This window comes from Phyllobates terribilis, unplaced genomic scaffold (assembly GCF_046119375.1).
Source record: "Phyllobates terribilis strain yellow unplaced genomic scaffold, ASM4611937v1 Scaffold_3__8_contigs__length_932513732, whole genome shotgun sequence".
Classification (NCBI taxonomy): Eukaryota; Metazoa; Chordata; class Amphibia; order Anura; family Dendrobatidae; genus Phyllobates; species Phyllobates terribilis.
Genome location: NW_027362763.1, coordinates 347,060,056 through 347,084,086, shown reverse-complemented (window position 1 = coordinate 347,084,086; position 24,031 = coordinate 347,060,056). Strand labels below are relative to the sequence as shown.

The following is a 24,031-nucleotide window of genomic DNA, read 5'->3' as shown; positions in this document are numbered from 1 at the left end:
GGGGACAAACTTATGGTGTGGCACCCATGCTCCCCTGACCTCAACCCCATTGAGAACCTCTGGAGCATCATCAAAAGGAGTGTCTATGATGGCGGGAGGCAGTTCACATCTAAGAAACAGCTCTGGGAGGGTATTCTGTCCTTATGCAAAACAATTAAAGCAGAAACCATCCAAAACCTGACAAATTCAATGGACGAGAGAGTTCAGAAGCTCCTTTCGAACAAGGGGTCCTATGTGCAAATGTAACATCACCTAGAATAAAGTTTTGAGTTGAAAACTGTTTGATTTCAGTTTGTAATAACCTGCTAATGCTTATAATTTCAAAAATGACCATTTTTTTGTTCTTTATTAAAATGAAAAGGTTAAAAACTCTGCTGGGCATAATAATTTGGAACATGCATTTTGAGCGCAGTTTGAGTTTTTTATTTTTTTAAAAATATATTGTTATCATAGGCAGTTTGTACAAAAACCTTTCAATTGTACTCTAATAGTTATTTGACTGGAAAATTACAATGACTGCAATTCATATAGGTAATTTGGGAAAATCTGAGAAAATATTATTTGCATAATAATTTGGAACACAGTGTATAAAAGGTCTTTTTTATTTTGGACTATCTGTTTTAATTGTTTAATCTAAATACCAGACATTCAACAACCATACTGCCCTTGTTTTCACATGTTAGTTACTGATCGTCAAACTACAGGTGCATCTCACTAAATTAGAATATCATCAAAAAGTTAATTTATTTCAGTTCTTCAACACAAAAAGTGACACTCATATATTATGTAGAGTCATTACAAACAGAGCGATCTATTTCAAATGTTTATTTCTGTTAATGTTAATGATTATGGCTTACAGCCAATGAAAACACAAAAGTCATTATTTCAGTAAATTAGAATACTTTATAACAACAGCTTAAAAAATGTTTTTAAAATCCAAAATGTTGGCCTACTGAAATGTATGTTCAGTAAATGCACTCAATACTTGGTCGGGGCTCCTTTTGCATCAATTACTGCATCAATGCGGCATGGCATGGAGGCGATCAGCCTGTGGCACTGCTGAGGTGTTATGGAAGCCCAGGTTGCTTTTGATAGCAGCCTTCGGCTTGTCTGCATTGTGGGTCTGGTGTTTCTCATCTTCCTCTTGACAATACCCCATAGATTCACTATTGGGTTAAGGTCAGGCGAGTTTTCTGGCCAATTAAGCACAGTGATGGTAGATGGCTGCGCTGACTTTGGTCTTGATAAAACACAGTGGACCTACACCAGCAGATGATATGGCTCCCCAAACCATCACTGATTGTGGAAACTTCACACTAGACCTCAAGCAGCTTGCATTGTATGCCTCTCCACTCTTCCTCCAGACTCTGGGACCTTGATTTCCAAATGTAATGAAAAATTTACTTTGCATTTATTTAGTGTCAATGACTGCTTTCTGGACATCTATCAAGTCAGCAGTCTTCCCCATGATTGTAGAGCCTACTGAAACTGACTAAGGGACCTTTTTAAATGCGTAGGAAGCCTTTGCAGGTGTTTTTTGTTAATTATTCTAGTTCACTCAGTTAATGACTTTGGTGTTTTCATTGGCTGTAAGCCATAATCATCAACATTAACAGAAATAAACACTTGAAATAGATCACTCTGTTTGTATTGACTCTAACTACGTATTATAGCTTACCTGAGAATCCATCATTACAAGCACAGATGAAACTTCCTATTGTGTTATTGCAGGATGCATCAGATGAGCATATATTGCTGGTCAGGCATTCATCAACATCATCACAGTGGGTCCCGTTACCTGATCAATATAAAATGTTTCAGTTAACTGAGGATTAGTGTTGAGCCACCCCCGTAGTGTTCGAGTTCGGTTCGGTTCGTCGAACACCCGTGTGTTCGCCGAACTGTTCGTCGAACTGTTCGTCGAACACCTTCGAACACCGTTAAAACCAATGGCAGGCAAACAAAAACACATAGAAACACATAGAAAACACCTTCAAAGGTGTCCAAAAGCTGACAAACTGCTCAGAAGACACAACTAACACATGGAAAAGTGACAAGTACATATAGTCATGCGAAAAGAAAAGAGGTGGAGGAGAAAAAGGAGGGGGAGACACAGATATAGGCATGTCATGCCCTTCTAAAATCCAAAAAGTGAGAAGCCGACACGTTCAGTCCACTCCTGCCCGTGCCACCTCTGCGTCGCCGGGTTTGTGCCAGAGCCGCGGTGAACCCTGACGGCCAGCCCCCCTCTCCCAATACTGGTGCCTGTCCGCTGGTGGGTCGAGCGAGCCCCCCTGTGGTGGAGGCAGCTCTAAGCTTTTTAATTTAAATTGTCTCTCTAATTTGAATGAATACACTTTAAATCCATTTACAAGGATCTATTGGAGGGCAAGTCTCATGCCAGCAGCCGCGTAATTCCAGCTCCAGTAGCGTCCACTAAAGCTGCTGCAGTTAAAAAGCTTTTATAAGGATCGAGCTCGGCTGTCCACCGCAAGGCATCCTACTGCCAGTCCCAGCCCCTATGCCTTGGGGTGCCTCCTGATGCTCTTCACTGAGTATCCCGTGGTCCCGAAGCATTTCCTTTGAAAAAATTAAGTGTCCAAACTACAGGTGGTGTAGCTTGCTTAACAGCCGGGATAATCCGCTGACTAGCAGACACTGCTACTAGGCACAAAGTATTTCCTGGGCTAGATGCAGTTAAAAATTTGTAATTAGATACTCTCGTTGGATGCTGAGAAAGCATTCCATAGAGTCTCCTGGCACGCCATATATGATTCTCTTAAAAAGCTTGGGGTAGGGGTCTAGGGGACCCTTTTATAGCCAAAATCACGGCCCTGTATCGCAATACGTCACCTAGGCTGAAGATAAATGGAACTGTAGCACCCTGAGGGCTCGGTTGCTACAGAGGTATTGCACCTCACCCAGAGGTGTGATATCTCACTCTCAGGTAAGGATGGAGTGTGGATCAGGACCCGACACCTGCATGCATTACACCACATTGCCGTGGGGCAGGGCGACCAATATGCCCCTGAGATGGGCACGACAGTCCCTGTCCCTGGCTGGAGTGGGGGGAGGGAACACTGAGGAAGGGGAACCCTGTAGTGCAGGAGCAGGGAGGAAGCAGTTCCTGGGTGCATTGAGAAGGGAGTATAAAAGGTGGGCACCATCTTAGTTCAGTGCAGAGAAGTCTGAGCAGAAGTGGCAGGGAGCAGGGGCTCTGCATGAGCTCTGCTCCGGAGGCGGGCCTAGTAACAGAGGCCCAGGCCTGGAAGAGGGAGAAGGAAGGAAGAGGAGCGGAGAAGGCTCCAGGAACGAGGAACGAAGGGATCCCAGGGGTGCGGACGGGCGAGTCGCCACCGCACGCCCGAATCCACCTGCGTGGAGGGGTCAGGCCAAAGGGGGAGACCGGTCCCCGAAACTAGTGGAGGCAGGAAACGACCCTCAGCTAGAAACAGGAGGCTGTGACATTTTATGTGGCGCAGCCCCTCGCTACACCCGCTAGGAAGGCACCACATAGGGTCAGGGAAACTGGCGCCAAGTTTACCAAGAGGAGGCCCGAGGAGGCCGGACAGAAGGGTTGGTAAGAAAGGCCAGACAAAGGACACACAAAGGGGGTCCTGTGAAGCGCTCCAAAGTTATCTGGGAGTTGTCTGAGCCCCTCACCTGGTGAGCACAGTACGACGTGGGCAGCCGTTACCTGCAGACGTGGTCTGGATAATAAGAACTGTGAGTAAAGGCCCTGGACTGCATCACTGACTCCGTGTCGTTACTGCTGCTGCCCTGCACCATCACCCCCATCCTCCGCATACACTGCCCTGAGGCTATACTCCTCCCGTGGGGAGTTATGCTACGCTCTGCTGCACCCACAACATCAGCCTCAGCGGTCTGCCCTGGAGCGGCGGTTCACTCTGACCGCAATCCACGGGTGGCGTAGTCGGACATTTAAACATCAAAACCACATAAATAGTTCCGCCACTGGTTTGACTGCCCTGAGCCACGGAACCGGGTCGCCGCCACGGAGACTACAACCACCAGCATCCACCAAAAAGGGTCCGGCTCCGGGTGTCCCAAGGCCCAGGGGGCGCGTTAGAACATTTTCATCACCTTTCACAATCACAAATGGGACAAGGCAGGGATGTTCTCTGTCCCCTCTCTTATACATCCTAGTGACGGAGCACCTGCTCTCATCAATTCGCCATAACCCCAATATTAGGTGGATTGAGGTGGGAGGCACAGAGTACAAGTGCTCTCTATTTGCTGATGATGTCCTAGTATATATCACTCAATCACATATATCCATCCATGCTGTTATGGCTGAAATAGATCACTTTGTTACATGGTCAAATTTTAAAATCAATGCAGCGAAGTCTGAGGTCCTCGATGTCTCCCTCCCCAAATCCATATAGGATTCCATCCAGTCCAACTTTCCCTGTGCCTGGCCCTCACAGGGTATCAAATACTTAGGAATTCCTATTCATAGAGACCTCTCCCATCTATGTTATCTTAATTTTGGGCCCTTTATTGAACAACTCCATACAGACCACGGTTGGCAAGTTAGAACTGTAAGATTCACTACGTGAACCACTGGTGTTTTGTGGAAAAGCACATGTACACTGTGTTCCAAATTATTATGCAAAAAGTGTTTAGGAGTGATAAGGGAAGAATTTGTTTGTTTGTCAGTTAAACTCATTGATGGTGATGTGTGTCAGGGCTCTTTATATCACTGTAAGCAATTGCAGACACCTGTGCTAATTAGTTTGGCAGGTGTGTCCAATGAAAGGCAAGACTACTTAAGAAGGCTGTCTCACATTATTAAGCAGCCTACATTTTCTGCCAAAATGGGAAAGAAAAAGGATGTGTCAGCTGCTGAGAAGCAACAAATTGTGGACTGTTTAGGTCAAGGCATGACTACAATCAACATTGTGCGATGATCAGGATGAAGTGTCTTGGCAATCAAGAAGTATGTAGCTGATTCACAGTACACACGTGTGCGTGCTGATAAGGGCAAATTGAGGACTCTTTCCTACAGGCAATTACGTCAGGTTGAAAGAGCAGCGGCAAAAAAGCCTTGTCATAGCAGCAGACATGTTTTTGAAGCTGCTGGTGCCTCCAACATCCCCCGAACAACAAGATGCAGGGTCCTTCAGAGGTTTGCAGCTGTGCATACGCCATCCTGTCGACCTCCTCTATCCACTTCACACAAGCAGAAACGGCTCCAGTGGGCCAAACATTACATGAAGACTGATTTCAAAACTGTTTTGTTCACGGATGAGTGCCGTGCAGCGCTCGATGGTCCAGATGGATGGAGTGGAGGATGGCTGGTTGATGGACACCCCACGCAAACACGGCTACAGCGCCAACAAGGAGGAGGTGGAGTAATGTTTTGGGCTGGAATCATGGGGAGAGAGATTGTCGGCCCCTATAGGATCCCTGAAGGCGCTAAAGATGAACTCCATAATGTATGTGGATTTTCTCAAACAGCACTTCCTGCCATGGTTCAAGAAGAAGAACCGTGTATTTCACAGCAAGATCATTTTTTTGCATGATAATGCACCATCTCATGCTGCACATAAAACATCTGCATCTCTGGCTGATATGGGCATAAAAGGGGACAAACTTATGGTGTGACCCCCATGCTCCCCTGACCTCTACCCCATTCAGAACCTTTGGAGCATCATTAAAAGGAGTGTCTATGATGGCGGGAGGCAGTTCACATCTAAGCAACAGCTCTGGGAGGGTATTCTGTCCTCATGCAAAACAATTGAAGCAGAAACCATCCAAAACCTGACAAATTCAATGGACGAGAGAGTTCAGAAGCTCCTTTCGAACAAGGGGTCCTATGTGAAAATGTAACATCACCTAGAATAAAGTTTTGAGTTGAAAACTGTTTGATTTCAGTTTCTAACAACCTGCTAATGCTTATAATTTCAAAAATGACCATTTTTTTGGTCTTTATTAAAATGAAAAGGTTGATCGAAAAGTTTGGGGGATCTAAGAGTGTGGCAACCCAGTAGTCATGATTACTTCGAATTCTGACAATATGAGGGTCATGCTGCAGGTAGTGCAGCAAGAAGGCACTTATGTGTCTTGCGCATCTCGGAGCCCCAAAATTATTTTCTGGGCTAGATGCAGCTAAAAATTATTATTAATTTTAAATCTGGTGAAGCTTTAGTATAGATAGCCTAATAGGATCAGTGCTGCACACTGCTACAAAGTCCAAATTATATTCCAGTCAAGATACAGATAAACATGATTAGTAATTTTAAATCTGGTGGAGCTTATTATAGATGGCCTAATAGAATCAGTGCTGCACACTGCTACAAAGCCCAAATTATATTCCAACCAAGATACAGATAAACATGATTAGTAATTTGAAAGCTTAAAACGGTTGGTGAGGTGATTTTAACCAATCATCAAGCTTTTACTCTCCCCAGGATGACACAGGGGTAGAAAAGTTGTTTCGGATCCATGATTTGTTCATCTTTATGAACGTGAGTCTGTCTACATTATCAGTGGAGAGCCGCGTGCGCTTATCTGTCAGCACACCACCAGCAGCGCTGAACACACGTTCAGACAGAACGCTGGCTGCGGGGCATGACAAGATCTCCAAGGCGTAAGTGGCTAGCTCCGGCCATTTATCCAGATTGGAAGCCCAAAAAGAGCAAGGGTCCAGTGACACAGTCATGGCTTCAATGTTTACTTGGAGATACTCCTGTACCATCGTCTCTAGGCGTTGACTATGTGTCAGACTTCTTGTCTCCTGTGGCCTTGCAAAGGATGGGCTAAAAAAGTGGTGAAATGATTCCTTAAAATTGATGTTACCAGCAGATACTGTGGTTCTGTTACGGTTTGAGTGCTGAACACTTGACGGTCCCACGGTTGGCAAGTTGGAACTGTGAGATTCACTACGTGCACCACTGGTATTTTGTGGAAAAGCACATGTAAGATTCTGCAACAGTCTCTGCTGATACTCCTGCATGCGTGCATCCCTTTCTATGGCAGGAATAATTTCTGCAAATTTACTTTTGTACCGGGGATCTAACAGTGTGGCAACCCAGTAGTCAGGATTATTTCTAATTCTCCCAATTCGAGGGTCATGTTGCAGGTAGTGCAGCAAGAAGGCACTCATGTGTGTTGCGCATCCAGGAGCACCAAGTCCCTGTTGTGTTGGTGGCGAGGTAACAATCATGCTTCCTTCCTCTGTCCTCTCCCCCCAACCTCGCACAACAGAAATGTGATCAAGGTCTCCCTCATCTGATGAGTCTTCCATCAGTTCGTCCTCCACTTCTTCCTGGGCTCCTGCACCTTCCTCACTAGTTTGGCTGCTACCATGCGCCCTGGTAAAACCATCTCCCCCACCCTCACATGCCTGCCGCCTTGGTGCTGCCGACCGTCTGGACCTTGCAGATGTTAGCCCTTCCGCATACAACTCCTCCTCCTCTACTTCCTCCACGTCCTCTTGTGCCACCACCTGACTCCGAATTCTGTTTAACATGTGCTCCAGCATGTAAATCACCGGAATAGTCATGCTGATAATGGCATCGTCAGCACTAAACATCTTCGTCGCCATTTCAAAACTGTGCAGAAGGGTGCATAGGTCCCTGATCTGAGACCACTCCTCCAGCGTGATTTGCCCCACCTCTGGATCTCGTTGGCCCAGGCTATACGTCAGAACGTATTGCACCAGGGCTTGTCGGTGCTGCCACAGTCGCTGCAACATGTGCAGAGTTGAATTCCACCGGGTAGGCACATCGCATTTTAGCCGGTGAAGTGGCAGGCCCAACGACTTCTGTAGAGATGTAAGTCGCTGAGCTGCGGGATGCGAACGGCGAAAGTGAGCACACAGCGACCGTGCCCTCTGCAGAAGGCCATCTAGTCTGGGATAGTGGGCTAAAAATTGCTGGACAACCAGGTTCAACACGTGAGCCATACAAGGCACGTGTGTGACATTGCCCCGGCGAAGGGCCGCACCCAGGTTTGCAGCATTGTCGCACACGGCCTTCCCTGGTTTCAGGTCCAGTGGAGACAACCATTCATGAAATTGGTTCTCCAGAGCTGAACACAACTCCTCAGCTGTGTGACTCACATTTCCCAGACATTTCAATGTAAAAACCGCCTGATGACGTTGAGCCCTACTGCCAGCATAGTAAGGAGGTGTGCAGGATCCCTTCTGCGCAGTTAGAAAGCTTGTGGCATGACCAGACAGGCTTTGGGTGCAGGTGGAAGACCGAGAGGAGGTTGAGGAGGCAGAAGCAGTGGAGGAACTTTGACATAAAGAGGATTGACGCACAACTCGTGGGGACGGCAAGACTTGGACAGCATCCCCCTGTCCTGCTGTCACCATAGTTACCCAGTGCCCAGTCAGCGACATGTAACGCCCCTGTCCATGCCTACTCGTCCAAGTGTCTGTGGTGAAATGCACCCTGTCACACACAGAGTTTCTCAAAGAAGCGGTGATGTTGTGTGCGACATGCTGGTGGAGCGCAGGCACACCTTTCTTTGAGAAGTAGTGCCGACTGGGCATCTGGTACTGGGGCACTGCGACGGACATAAGGTCTCGAAAATCCTCTGTGTCCACCAGGCGGAAAGGCAGCATTTCTGTAGCCAAGAGCTTGCAGATGGTGAAATTCAACCTCTTAGCTTTCTCATGGCTAGGAGGAAATGGTCTTTTACTTGTCCACATCTGAGGGACCGAGGGCTGGCTATTGTGCTTAGACGGGGTTGATAAGGGTGTCCCCGGCAAACTGCCGGTCTGTGAGGAAGATGCAGGCGGACATGTTAGGTTGCCTTGATCCAAAGGTGGTGCTATCGATGTCGGACAGCGCTCAACACCAGCTGGTGTTACCACCTCCAAAGAAAATGATGACCTGCCAATCACGCTGGCTGTTGCGGGTAAAGAGGTGGCAGGTCTGCGCCCCAAAACAGGTGTGACTGCTGTCCCCCCAGTCACAGAGGATGAAGAGGCCGCGGATGCACAAGATATGGCAGACGGTGGTTGGCCCGGCCGGCTAGGCCGCATTGTAGCACACTGAGCTTCCCACTGCAAATTATGCTTCATGTCCATGTGCCGGTTCATGCATGAAGTACTCAAACTATGTATTTTTTGGCCTCTACTTAGCTTTTGCTGACAAATGTTACAGATAACACGAGTTGGGTCATCTTTATCGAAGAGCCACCTGAAGAGCCACCACGACTTGTGGTGAGAGGCAGAGTTGTGTTTGAGGATGCAGTTGTTGACGTGCTTCCAGTACTACGTCTCTGTCCAGGAAGGCGCAACCTGACCTCGTAGTCACTAGCATCTTCCTCCACCTTCTCTGCTGACCTCATCTCTTGGCTGACTGTGGTTTGACAGTAAGTGGGATCTCCAACCTCATCATCATCACCCTGTGCGTTATCACACCCGTCGTCCTCAGAGCCAACCTGTTCCTGCCCTGACAAAAAACTAAAGTTGTCGCTCCAATCAGGTATTTGAGCCTTATCATCGTCTTCCTCATTGTCTCCACCAACAGGAGTTACAGTTTGGGAATGAGGGTCTACATTATGGTCAGAACCTTCTGCGTCTGGTCCTGGATCCGACTCATAAAGATTCTGGGCATCAGTGCAGATCATTTCCTCGTCTGGATTCACAGAAGCTCTGGAGTCGACCTCTGATTCCCAGGCTATAGTATGAGTAAACAGCTCTGCAGACTCAACCATCTGTTCTACCTCATACTCAGATGGGCAGCTGGAGATTTGGGAGCTGTGAGGAAGCAAGTGCGATTGGGGTGACACCTTTGAGGACTGGAGTATTTGTGATGTTGAAGTTGATGTGGAGGAGAGCCCACTTAAAGGAGCACTTGATATCCGTTGAAGCACCTGCTGTTTTTGTGCCTCATCTGGAATTTGTAGCGATTGGCGTGGCCTTAAGAAAGGGATCTTATCACATTGTCCGCTAAAAGAAGTAGACATTTTAGTTTGGCTGGAAGATGGTCTTTCTTCTGCAGATGTTACTGTTGCTTTAACACCTACCCCACGGACACAACCTTTTTTCCCCTTCCCAACACGCCTATTCCCCTTTCCACCAGCAGCAGGCCTTTTTCCACTCATTTTGGTGGTTAACTAATTCACAACTCTGGAGTTGTTTGCACAAAAAAACAATGGATGGGAACCGAGCAGAGCTGAGTGGCCAAACTGTGGTATTAGGCCAAAACTATTGGCTGGGTTAGATGCAGAAAAAAATTATATTCAATTTGCAACCTGATGGAGGTCAGTATAGATGGACTAATAGAACAAGTCCCACACACAGCTAGAAGCCCAAATATTTTTTCAGAGGTAGATGCAGAAAAATTTTTTATTCAGTTTGCAACCTGATGGAGGTCTGTATAGATGGATTAATAGAACAAGTCCCACACACAGCTACAAGCCCAATATTTTTTCAGAGGTAGATGCAGAAAAAAAATATATTCAGTTTGCAACCTGATGGAGGTCAGTATAGATGGACTAATAGAGAAAGTCCCACACACTGCTAGAAGGCCAAATATTTTTTCAGAGCTAGATGCAGAAAATAATTATATTCAGTTTGCAACCTGATGGAGGTCTGTATAGATGGATTAATAGAACAAGTCCCACACACAGCTAGAAGCCCAAATATTTTTTCAGAGGTAGATGCAGATAAAAATTATTTTTAATTTGCAACCTGATGGAGGTCAGTATAGATGGACTAATAGAGAAAGTCCCACACACTGCTAGAAGGCCAAATATTTTTTCAGAGCTAGATGCAGATAAAAATTATTTTTAATTTGCAACCTGATGTAGGTCAGTATAGATGGACTAATAGAGAAAGTCCCACACACTGCTAGAAGGCCAAATATTTTTTCAGAGCTAGATGCAGATAAAAATTATATTCAATTTGCAACCTGATGGAGGTCAGTATAGATGGACTAATAGAACAAGTCCCACACACAGCTAGAAGCCCAAATATTTTTTCAGAGGTACTGTAGATGCAGATAAAAATTATTTTTAATTTGCAACCTGATGGAGGTCAGTATAGATGGACTAATAAAACAAGTCCCACACACAGCTAGAAGCCCAATATTTTTTCAGAGGTAGATGCAGAAAAAAATATACTCAGTTTACAACCTGATGGAGGTCAGTATAGATGGAGTAATAGAACAAGTCCCACACACAGCTAGAAGCCCAAATATTTTTTCAGAGGTAGATGCAGATAAAAATTATTTTTAATTTGCAACCTGATGGAGGTCAGTATAGATGGACTAATAGAGAAAGTCCCACACACTGCTAGAAGGCCCAATATTTTTTCAGAGGTAGATGCAGAAAAAAATATATTCAGTTTGCAACCTGATGGAGATCAGTATAGATGGACTAATAGAGAAAGTCCCACACACTGCTAGAAGGCCAAATATTTTTTCAGAGCTAGATGCAGATAAAAATTATATTCAATTTGCAACCTGATGGAGGTCAGTATATATGGACTAATAGAACAAGTTCCACACACAGCTAGAAGCCCAAATATTTTTTCAGAGGTACTGTAGATGCAGATAAAAATTATTTTTAATTTGCAACCTGATGGAGGTCAGTATAGATGGACTAATAGAGAAAGTTCCACACACTGCTAGAAGGCCAAATATTTTTTCAGAGCTAGATGCAGAAAATTTTTTTATTCAGTTTGCAACCTGATGGAGGTCTGTATAGATGGATTAATAGAACAAGTCCCACACACAGCTAGAAGCCCAAATATTTTTTCAGAGCTAGATGCAGATAAAAATTATATTCAATTTGCAACCTGATGGAGGTCAGTATAGATGGACTAATAGAGAAAGTCCCACACACTGCTAGAAGGCCAAATATTTTTTCAGAGCTAGATGCAGATAAAAATTATATTCAATTTGCAACCTGATGGAGGTCAGTATAGATGGACTAATAGAGAAAATCCCACACACTGCTAGAAGGCCAAATATTTTTTCAGAGCTAGATGCAGATAAAAATTATATTCAATTTGCAACCTGATGGAGGTTAGTATAGATGGACTAATAGAACAAGTCCCACACACAGCTAGAAGCCCAAATATTTTTTCAGAGGTACTGTAGATGCAGATAAAAATTATTTTTAATTTGCAACCTGATGGAGGTCAGTATAGATGGACTAATAGAGAAAGTCCCACACACTGCTAGAAGGCCAAATATTTTTTCAGAGCTAGATGCAGATAAAAATTATATTCAATTTGCAACCTGATGGAGGTCAGTATAGATGGACTAATAGAGAAAGTCCCACACACTGCTAGAAGGCCAAATATTTTTTCAGAGCTAGATGCAGATAAAAATTATATTCAATTTGCAACCTGATGGAGGTCAGTATAGATGGACTAATAGAACAAGTCCCACACACAGCTAGAAGCCCAAATATTTTTTCAGAGGTACTGTAGATGCAGATAAAAATAATTTTTAATTTGCAACCTGATGGAGGTCAGTATAGATGGACTAATAGAGAAAGTCCCACACACTGCTAGAAGGCCAAATATTTTTTCAGAGCTAGATGCAGATAAAAATTATATTCAATTTGCAACCTGATGGAGGTCAGTATAGATGGACTAATAGAACAAGTCCCACACACAGCTAGAAGCCCAAATATTTTTTCAAGTGTACTGTAGATGCAGATAAAAATTATTTTTAATTTGCAACCTGATGGAGGTCAGTATAGATGGACTAATAGAGAAAGTCCCACACACTGCTAGAAGGCCAAATATTTTTCAGAGCTAGATGCAGAAAAAAATTATATTCAGTTTGCAACCTGATGGAGGTCAGTATAGATGGACTAATACAACAAGTCCCACACACAGCTAGAAGCCCAATATTTTTTCAGAGGTAGATGCAGAAAAAAATATATTCAGTTTGCAACCTGATGGAGGTCTGTATAGATGGATTAATAGAACAAGTCCCACACACAGCTAGCAGCCCAATATTTTTTCAGAGGTAGATGCAGAAAAAAATATATTCAGTTTGCAACCTGATGGAGGTCAGTATAGATGGACTAATACAACAAGTCCCACACACAGCTAGAAGCCCAATATTTTTTCAGAGGTAGATGCAGAAAAAAATATATTCAGTTTGCAACCTGATGGAGGTCAGTATAGATGGACTAATATAACAAGTCCCACACACAGCTAGAAGCCCAATATTTTTTCAGAGCTAGATGCAGAAAAAAATTATATTCAATTTGCAACCTGATGGAGGTCAGTATAGATGGACTAATAGAATGATGCTATGCCCAAAAGATTTTACTTCACTAGGTGCAGTAAAAAAATTGGTATTCTATACACAGGTGGTATATCTTGCAACACAGATAGGCTACTCCACTGACTAACACACTCTGCAATAGGCCAAAAAGGATTAGCTTTGCTAGTTTCAGCCAAATGCTGTGAAAAAAACTTGCACAGCACTGGCACAGACCTGCCTGGCAAAAACTGATAGGAACTGATGTAACCTAGTCCTGAAAAGGACTCCAATTACAATTAGTCTTTACTCCCACAATCTATCTATTTAAGAGCACAGACCTGCCTGATAAAAGTCGTAGGAAATGCTGTAACCTAGTCCTTAAAAGGACTGCAATCACAACTATTCCCTACTCCCAAGCTATCTGTAGATTTGTGCGAAAATTGGCTTGAAATTAACAAGGTATAGCGCACACAGCAACAGCGTTGCCGTCTAACACGCAGCTGCAGCAGTGAGAAAATGGTGGCGACGGGGAAAATGGCTTGGTCTTATAGGGCAAGGACATGTGACATACAGTCATATGAAAAAGTTTGGGCACCCCTATTATTCTTAAGCTTAATGTTTTCTAAAAATTGGTGTTTTTGCAACAGCTATTTCAGTTTGATATATGTAATAACTGTTGGACACAGTAATGTTTCTGCCTTGAAATGAGGTTTATTGTACTAACAGAAAATGTGCAATCTGCATTCAAACAAAATTTGACAGGTGCATAAGTATGGGCACCCTTATCATTTTCTTGTTTTAAATACTCCTACCTACTTTTTACTGACTTACTAAAGCACTTTTTTTGGTTTTGTAACCTCATTGAGCTTTGAACTTCATAGCTAGGTGTATGCAATCATGAGAAAAGCTACTTAAAGTGGCCACTTACAAGTTGTTCTCCTGTTTGAAGCTCCACTGAAGAGTGCCATCATGGGCTCCTCAAAACAACTGTCAAATGATCTGAAAACAAAGATTATTCAACATAGTTGTTCAGGGGAAGGATACAAAAAGCTGTCTCAGAGATTTAACCTGTCAGTTTCCACTGTGAGGAACATAGTAAGGAAATGGAAGAACACAGGGACAGTTCTTGTTAAGGCCAGAAGTGGCAGGCCAAGAAAAACTTCAGAAAGGCAGAGAAGAAGAATGGTGAGATCAGTCAAGGACAATCCTCAGACCACCTCCAGAGAGCTGCAGCATCAACTTGCTGCAGATGGTGTCACTGTGCATCGGTCAACTATACAACGCACTTTGCACAAGGAGAAGCTGTATGGGAGAGTGATGCGAAAGAAGCCGTTTCTGCAAGCACGCCACAAACAGAGTCGGCTGAGGTATGCAAAAGCACATTTGGAGAAGCCAATTTCTTTTTGGAAGAAGGTCCTATAGACTGATGAAACCAAGATTGAGTTGTTTGGTCATACAAAAAGGCGTTATGCATGGTGGCAAAGAAACACAGCATTCCAAGAAAAACACTTGCTACCCACAGTAAAATTTGGTGGAGGTTCCATCATGCTTTGGGGCTGTGTGGCCAATGCCGGCACCGGGAATCTTGTTAAAGTTGAGGGACGCATGGATTCCACTCAGTATCAGCAGATTCTTGACAATAATTTTCAAGAATCAGTGATAAAGTTGAAGATACGCAGGGGATGGATCTTTCAGCAAGACAATGATCCAAAACACCGCTCCAAATCTACTCAGGCATTCATGCAGAGGAACAATTACAATGTTCTGGAATGGCCATCCCAGTCCCCAGACCTGAATATCATTGAACATCTGTGGGATCATTTGAAGAGGGCTGTCCATGCTCGGCGACCATCAAACTTAACTGAACTGGAATTGTTTTGTAAAGAGGAATGGTCAAAAATACCTTCATCCAGGATCCAGGAACTCATTAAAAGCTACAGGAAGCGACTAGAGGCTGTTATTTTTGCAAAAGGAGGATCTACTAAATATTAATGTCACTTTTCTGGTGAGGTGCCCATACTTATGCACCTGTCAAATTTTGTTTGAATACAGATTGCACATTTTCTGTTAGTACAATAAACCTCATTTCAAGGCAGAAACATTACTGTGTCCAACAGTTATTACATATATCAAACTGAAATAGCTGTTGCAAAAACACCAATTTTTATAAAACATTAAGCTTAAGATTAATAGGGGTGCCCAAACTTTTTCATATGACTGTACACTGCCAATGACACATGCCCTTGCTTGTGTGAAAAAAAGCACTTCGCTCCGTGTGTGCGCTGCTGATAGGCTGACAGATTGCACCTCCCCACTGTAAATGCGGGAAAGAGAAAAAAAAATGGAGATCTTCATTGTTCCTGCAGAGATCCATCCCCTGCCCCTCCCCCCACCCCGCTGTACACTCAAACTGCGTATTAACATTAATTTTCATCATTACTGAGAAAAAATCCAGTTGTGATTTTGGTGCACGAACAGTTATTGAACATAACCTCGAACAGCCGAATTTTCTCAAATTGTTCGTGTTCGCCGAACGGCTCGAACACCGCCCAAAACAGCTCAAATTTGAGATTGGCGAACAGTTCGAGTAGAACAACGCTCATCTCTACTGAGGATATACAGATGTAGAATTTCCTCACATGACATACAGATATCTAAATGCGAGAAGCTGTAACTTGAGACTTGAATTGACATTGTTCAATGGTATTTACTGTGTTAAGCTGCGTGCACACGATGCGTTTTTCATGCGTTTCCGCTGCGGAATTTCCTCAGCGGAAACGCATCAAAAACGCATGGTAATCCGCACCCCATGGTCCCCAGTGGCATTCTGCAATGTCAATGCACATGCTGCGGATTTTTCCGCAGCGTTTCTGCAGCGCTCATAAATCCGCAGCATGTTCATTAATTTTGCGGAAGCGCAGCGGAAGCGCCGCCATTGACTTGCATTGAGACGCATAATATCCACATCTGTACATTTGTACAAGCGGATATCATGCGTCTCAATGTGCGGATGGTACCCAGTTCTGGAGGAGAGAAGACTCTCATCCAGACCTGGGTACCATTGTACCTGTAAAAAAAAGAATAAAATAAAAAATAAAGTTTATATTCACCTGTCCGACGGCTTCTCTCTGCTTGCCGGCAGTGCTTCTCCTTCCAGGACCTGAGATGACGTCGCGGTCATGTGACCGCAGGCTGTCTCGCGATAGCCCGGCAACCTGGAAGAAGCCAGGACGAGCGCTGCAGCACACGCCGGGGCATCGGGGGTGAGTATAGCTTTATTTTTTTTATTTTTACGGTCACACTGTATAAATCCATGCCGTTTGCATGGATTTATACAGTGTGACCTAGTTGTCAAGCACTTTCCAAGTGATGCAATCGCCTGGAAAGTGCTTGTCAGTCCGCATGCGGAAACACATGCGTTAACGCATGTGGATATGCATGTGAATCCGCATGTATTCTGCAGGAAAAACGCATGCACAATCTGCATGCGTTTTTTCTGCCAGGGAGATGCAGAAATGCTGCAGAAATTTTCTGCTTCATTTCTGCATCGTGGGCACATAACCTTAAAGGGTTATTTTGTCTTTTTCATTTAGTAGTGCAGTGTTCCCCTGCCTCTTTGCTTATTGATTTTGGGGATTCATTGCGCTCCTGAGGATTGACAGTTTGGATCAACATCACAGTAAGGATGCTGGATTGAGCTATGTGCTCTACCATGCTACTATCAGAGTTAGCTTTGCCTCTGCAGTCTCTGAGGAGCACTGAAGCTGGCCAGATACAGTGATCCGGCCAGCTACAGAGCAGCAATTTCAAGCTCTAAAGTAAAAAAGCTTGCAAGAGTGCGTTCTTTGCATACGAAATCAGCCATCTCTGGTACACTGCAGAGGTGGCACGTAGACTAGGCAATGAGCAGTAAATTATGGAATAAAAAATCCCTCCAGTCTTGAGAGAAGGGAGAGGATTTTTAACAAGAGATAACTTGCAAATTTTCTTGGTTTTAAAAGCACCCATTTAACAGGGTGAGAAAATCCATTGAAGTGTTTAGCTTTCTACATTTAGATATTTATATGTATAGTTAAAGAGTTGTGTGTTGGAGTAAACAATGTTACATCTCTAACATTAGAGGAAAAATGAAAAAGTATCACAGAAACCTATAAATTATTATTATGCAAGTCAGGACTAGTGCATCCACAATCATTGGACATAATTAGCGGTCTTGTATGAAGTGCTATTGAAGTGATATTACTGACCTGCAGTTTCTTTCACTAAAATTTTCATTTAATTGTAATTTCTTATTTATTGAAGAACTATTTTTAATAGGACCATAGCCTTACCTGTCTACAATACTGCAGCATGTAAGAAGTGGAGTACGACACGTGTATCTAGGCTTCATGCCTCTTTTGCCCCATATATGCTAAAGTGTCAGACTATGAACATATGCCCTTGACTTACGAAACAGCATTCACATACAATACAAGCGCATGTGTCTGTGAATGAGTTCAATTAAAAAACTATTCTATATTGTTTATATATTTTGGGCGTTTTCCTATTGTATTGAACTATGTCATTGACAATACTATTTAATACTGTTAAATAAATGTTTATACAACAATTAATGGCTCTAACTGGCAACATACAACTCACCTGTGAATCCATTCTTACATGTACAGGAGAAACTTCCTATTGTGTTAGTGCAGGTGGCATCAGATGAGCAGATATTATTGGTCAGACATTCATTAATATCATCACATTTGATTCCATCTCCTAATTAATATAAAATGTCTTACAGTTAGTAGAGGATATAACATAAATGAAAACTTAATAATCTACACATATTCTACATATCTACACATCAGCTATTAAAAGAAACGTCTAATTGCCAGACCTTCTAATAACATTCCTGACAAGGTCAGTAAGACATACTAACCTTTTCTCGCTACCACGCCGATCAACACTTTTAAATGCTGCTGCTCTCCTCCTCTGTCGCCAATACTTGACAGAGGTATTGGCAATGAATTCTCTGATATAATGTCTGTCTGTGGAAACCTACTTTTTATGTTGACCAATTCCTTATAGTAGATATAATGTATATTGTATATTCTTTATTATAAAAATTTCTGAGCCCATCAATATAGATCAGAATTCAGGTTAATAACAGTAAAGAAGGTTCTGTCTGTTCAGTAATAGATACAACAATTTATATATGTACATAAAGCATTAAAGGGAACCTGTCATGTCCTTCATAGTATCTAAATTGCCCCCATTGCGTTGTTATTGATGCAAATTGCATCACTAACACACTATTTTCATTAAAATTGGCACTAATATCATGTGTAAAAAACACTTTATATACTTATATCATACCTGCTCGTTCAGTCATAGGGGTGTGATTCATCGCATTTAGTCAGGGTTTGCACCGCCCACGCCATTTGAATTCTGCTCCCGGTTTGCGCTGACGTCACTATACCACGCTTGCGCAGTATGTCCTGGCCAGCCGCGCTGGGGACAGTTTAGATACTACAAAGGACATGACAGGTTCCCTTTAATGGAGCTGTCTAAGTAAAGAATAAACCTGCCAATGAGCAACGATAATGCCATAAAAATTCAATGATATATATGTGTATGTGTATATGTATGTATATATATACAGTACAGACCAAAAGTTTGGACACACCTTCTCATTTTAAGATTTTTCTGTATTTTCATGACTTTGAAAATTGTACATTCACACTGAAGGCATCAAAACTATGAATTAACACATGTCGAATTATATACTTAACAAAAAAGTGTGAAACAACTGAAAATATGTCTTATATTCTAGGTTCTTCAGAGTAGCCACCTTTTGCTTTGATGACTACTTTGCACGCTCTTGGCATTCTCTTGCTGAGCTTCAAGAGGTAGTCACCGGAAATGGTCTTCCAACAATCTTGAAGGAGTTCCCAGAGATGCTTAGCACTTGTTGGCCCTTTTGCCTTCACTCTGCGGTCCAGCTCACCCCAAACCATCTCGATTGGGTTCAGGTCTGGTGACCGTGGAGGCCAGGTCATCTGGCGTAGCACCCCATCACTCTCCTACTTGGTCAAATAGCCCTTACACAGCCTGGAGGTGTGTTTGGGGTCATTGTCCTGTTGAAAAATAAATGATGGTTCAACTAAACGCAAACCGGATGGAATAGCATGCCGCTGCAAGATGCTGTGGTAGCCATGCTGGTTCAGTATGCCTTCAATTTTGAATAAATCCCCAACAGTGTCACCAGCAAAGCACCCCCACACCATCACACCTCCTCCTCCATGCTTCACGGTGGGAAGAGTCCATCCGTTCACCTTTTCTGCGTCGCACAAAGACACAGTGGTTGGAACCAAAGATCTCAAATTTGGACACATCAGACCAAAGCACAGATTTCCACTGGTCTAATGTCCATTCCTTGTGTTCTTTAGCCCAAACAAGTCTCTTCTGCTTGTTGCCTGTCCTTAGCAGTGGTTTACTAGCAGCTATTTTACCATGAAGGCCTGCTGCACAAAGTCTCCTCTTAACAGTTGTTGTAGAGATGTGTCTGCTGCTCGAACTCTGTGTGGCATTGACCTGGTCTCTAATCTGAGCTGCTGTTAACCTGCGATTTCTGAGGCTGGTGACTCAGATAAACGTATCCTCAGAAGCAGAGGAGACTCTTGGTCTTCCTTTCCTGGGGCGGTCCTCATGTGAGCCAGTTTCTTTGTAGCGCTTGATGGTTTTTGCAATTGCACTTGGGGATACTTTCAAAGTTGTCCCAATTTTTCGCACTGACTGACCTTCATTTCTTAAAGTAATGATGGCCACTCGTTTTTCTTTACTTAGCTGCTTTTTTCTTGCCATAATACAAATATTATTTGGTGTGCCGGAATCTTTTTTACACGAATAATACAAATTCTAACAGTCTATTCAGTAGCACTATAAGCTGTGCTTCCACCAGACTTCTGCACAACACAACTGATGGTCCCAACCCCATTTATAAGGCAAGAAATCCCACTTATTAAACCTGACAGGGTACACCTGTGAAGTGAAAACCATTTCCGGTGACTACCTCTTGAAGATCATCAAGAGAATGCCAAGAGTGTGCAAAGCAGTCATCAAAGCAAAAGGTGGCTACTTTGAAGAACCTAGAATATAAGACAAATTTTCAGTTGTTTCACACTTTTTTGTTAAGTATTTAATTCCACATGTGTTAATTCATAGTTTTGATGCCTTCAGTGTGAATGTACAATTTTTATAGTCATGAAAACACAGAAAAATCTTTAAATGAGAAGGTGTGTCCAAACTTTTGGTCTGTACTGTATATATATATATATATATATATATATATATATATATATATATATATATATATTGTAATGCAGTTACCTGCGGCATTACGGTAATGGTCCAGGATGTGTTTTGGCTGACCATGGACCTCCCCCTCAGGTGACTGGTCACATGACTGTGACATAGCACAGGTCCTGTGCACATAGAATGTCTGATCACATGACTGTGACATCAGCACAGGTCCTGTGTGTGTGTACTACAGGATATATAAACCCTGGTAGTCTTGAGACAGGATGTGTAAGGCATGAGGCCTGTTCTCATGTGGGACACCGCTAGAGTGTGAGGCCTAGTGAGGCCTAGAGAGGCCTGGTGAAGCCTGAAAGGCAGAGGCTGGATGTTGGCTGTGTAAACATACAAGTAGCCTTGGATGGCTGGAGACCCCCATCTGGGAAGCCGTAAAGGCCACAGCGGTGGCAGAATAAAGCTGAAGCAGCTAAAGGTAAAAACACTGCGTTATATGGACATTTATGTTGTTGCCTAGCTGAGGGCTGTAACTGGAGCCAAGTGAACGTGTCTGTCGCTGGAAAGGCTCCTGAAAGTTATGTGTGTAATATGCCAGTGAGCCACTAAGATGGACTGTGTGATAAGCAGTTATGAAGTGCAATATACTGCTGAAGTGTGAAAACTGAAAAACGTGGCTGGTGTGCTTTAATTGACCCGGTGCAGCGAGTATCCCCCAGTATGATGACTAGCACTGCCTTACATGTGGTTGGAGAATGCGAGCAACCTCAGCCCAGTAGCTAGGGGCAACCGCAGCCCGGTTGCTAAGGGCAACCGCAGCCCGGTTGCTAGGGGCAACGGCATAGGACGGCGTGTGTGGACACAAGCATCTTGCTGTGACTCGGCGGGGTCACGAAGATTAAAGCATCTTGCTGTAACTCGGCGGGGTTACGAAAATTGTCCTCGCACTCAAGCCTGGTTTGCTGTAACTCAGCGGGGTTACGAAAATTGTCCTCGCACTCAAAACCTGGTTTGCTGTGGCTCGGCGGGGCCATGAAAATTTTCCTGGGAGAGCGGTGTGAAGGGTCTAGTGTGAATAGTGTACCGCGATGGCCATGAATGGTGCAGTATCTCCAGACGGAAAGGTGAAGGGGTTAGATGACCGGCTGCAGAAAAATGGAGTGTCCTGAAGAAATGCAGGAGCAGATAAAGATGGCTGTGAAGGGAGCAGCAAATGAGACTGAAGCTATTGAGCAATTAAAGTGCCTGTTAAAATCGCAGCTGCAGTCATTTGAGAAACGACAACAGGTCGTGGCGCAAGAAGGGCAGGAACTGTTGGCCCTTTACAGAAAGGCGGTAGCGGACCATTCTGTGAGCTCTCCTGGAGCGCCAGTATTGTTCCAGAGTGCCCAGGGAGGTGGTAAGAGATGTTGTGAACTGGGTCCTAAGACTATTGCTGATTTTTTTTGGTAAAAATTCCCCTACCAGTGTGGTTGTTCAAAGGGGGGCGGAGTCTAAAAAAGGGGCGGATTTTCACAAGAGCGTGGAGTATAGAAAACCAAAATTTGTTACTGGTTGTGGGTTGGTGCAGCCTAAAAACGTCAATTTGACCGTTGATAAAGGGGTAGCTCCAGTAGAAGGGGTTGACGTCAAAGTGGGAGGTGACCTGTTAGTCCACAAAACCATGGGGAGTGACACAGACCCCGTAACTGACGGTGACACTATGAAAGTAGAAGGAGAGTTCAGTCAGGAGGAGCTTGACGAGGAGAGAAAGTCCCCCTCTCGTCATCGACGGCGCAAGGGCCACAAAAAGGTTGCTCCTGTAGTCTTTGCTGAAAGTGAAAATAAAGAAAATGTAGTACTGGGTGCCTTTATTCCGAGTGTGGATCCTCCTTTTGAAGTAGAAGAGGAGGTGACGTTGCCAGTAGCAACCTCCGGTAAAGTTTCAGACAACTATGAAGAGTTGGATGCAGTTCTGCAGATTCGTTACAAGCAGGATGATCTACTGGGACAGAAGGATCAGGAACCAACAGCCCTGAAAGAGGAGGCGGCCAGTTATGACCAAGAGCTGGAGCCTAACAGGCAGCAGTTTCAGAGTGACGTGCAGCAACTAAGGAAAAACATGGAGAACGGGTCCTCAGACCAGCGGAGTCTGGAGTCTGAACGGCAGAAAATAAACCAGGTTGTAAGGAACTTGCAGCGAGAACTGGAAGAAAGTAGCGAGGAAGTTAACCAATGTAAGGAAATGTTCCAGGAAGTTAAGGAGGACCGTCGCTAAACCAAAAAGGAGTATGGTGAACTCAGTGGGGAACTGCAACAAATTAAGAGAGACTATGAGGATCTCCTCAAAGTTAAGGAAAAACTAGAGGATGATAAGGCGGATGCCGACCACATGCGCCAAGTGGTTGAGACCACTCTGCAGGACACCCGTGATGAAAATGGTGATCTCCGCAGAAAGACCCTAGGTCTGGAAGCTCAGGTGAAGGAGCGGCAGACATTCTGTGATAAGCTCCAGAGGGCAGAAACGTGCCTTAAGGAAAGAATCAGCAAGATGAAAGCTGAGCGGAAAAAGATGGAGGAGTCTATCGGAGGAGCCCTAGACCAGAGCCAGGAGTTGGCCCCTGGAGATGGGAGGTATGAAGCAAATACCTCCCCGAATAATGCGAGCTCGGATGATTCGGTGGATGTAGGAGCCGAGTTCAAGGAGCTCAAGGAGTCGCTTCAAGCCCATTTGAAGCAAGAGAAGCTTAAGAGACTGGCTGTTGAGAGTCGAGTGGGCGCATTGGAGTCAGAGAGGTCTGAGAGAACTCTACTGTTAAAGGAGCAGCTGAAGCAGGAAGAGCTTCAGAGATGGGCTGCTGAGAGGCGAGTCACTGAGCTAGAGGAAGAAGTTTGCAAGCTCAAAAGTCGCCTGGCAAAGTATCACTCAGTGAACGAGGCCTCCTTGGAGAAGGAAAGGGGCAATCAAGTTGCGCTTAGTCCTTTATACCATGTGAAGGTGGACCTGAGGAGAATTCTGGAGTTTATAGCGGTGAGGCAGCTCAGGGGAAGTATACAGGGTGAAAAAGCTGAAAGTCAGTTGTCCCTGAAACCTGAGCCGGTTGATCGTCTGGAAACCACTGGTGAGACAGAAACCTCTCGGTACAAGTGCCTCATAGATGTACCCGAGGATTTGAGAGAAGAATGCACCAGTGATGCCGTGCATGAAGAGTTTAAGAAGGCCGTGGGAGCCTGTAAGGTGTACTCGACCTCAGAAGCTAAACAACTGGTGGTCCTGTCCACGACTGAAGTCACAGTGAAGAGGGTGGCAATCCTAAGTGACATACACTGGCGATGTATTCGCATGAAGCGGTTTCTCCGGTTGAAGACGGAACAAGCCGTTAGACAACTGGAGCTTATGAGAAAAGCTCACAGTCTGCGGGAAGAGGTCATCCGGGTGCCTAATGTTCTGTTGAGAAATCTCATTGGGAGAAATGGCTGAGCCATGCAGATGATGGTAAAGAAGTCTGGTGTGATACCAGATGAAGACGGCATGGTGTCATTCT

General features: G+C 44.2%; 1 protein-coding gene across 1 annotated transcript in view; it reads right to left on the bottom strand.

Annotated features, from left to right (window-relative positions):
• The window catches only part of LOC141259356 (uncharacterized), a 751,467-nt gene that overhangs the window by 118,553 nt on the left and 608,883 nt on the right, over positions 1 to 24,031 (bottom strand). The window contains exons 56-57 of the mRNA XM_073675220.1: positions 17,853 to 17,972; positions 1,679 to 1,798 (exon numbers count right to left, since the gene is read on the bottom strand). Coding sequence (XP_073531321.1) covers positions 1,679 to 1,798; positions 17,853 to 17,972 — 240 coding nt within the window. The remainder of the gene's footprint in view (positions 1 to 1,678; positions 1,799 to 17,852; positions 17,973 to 24,031) is intronic.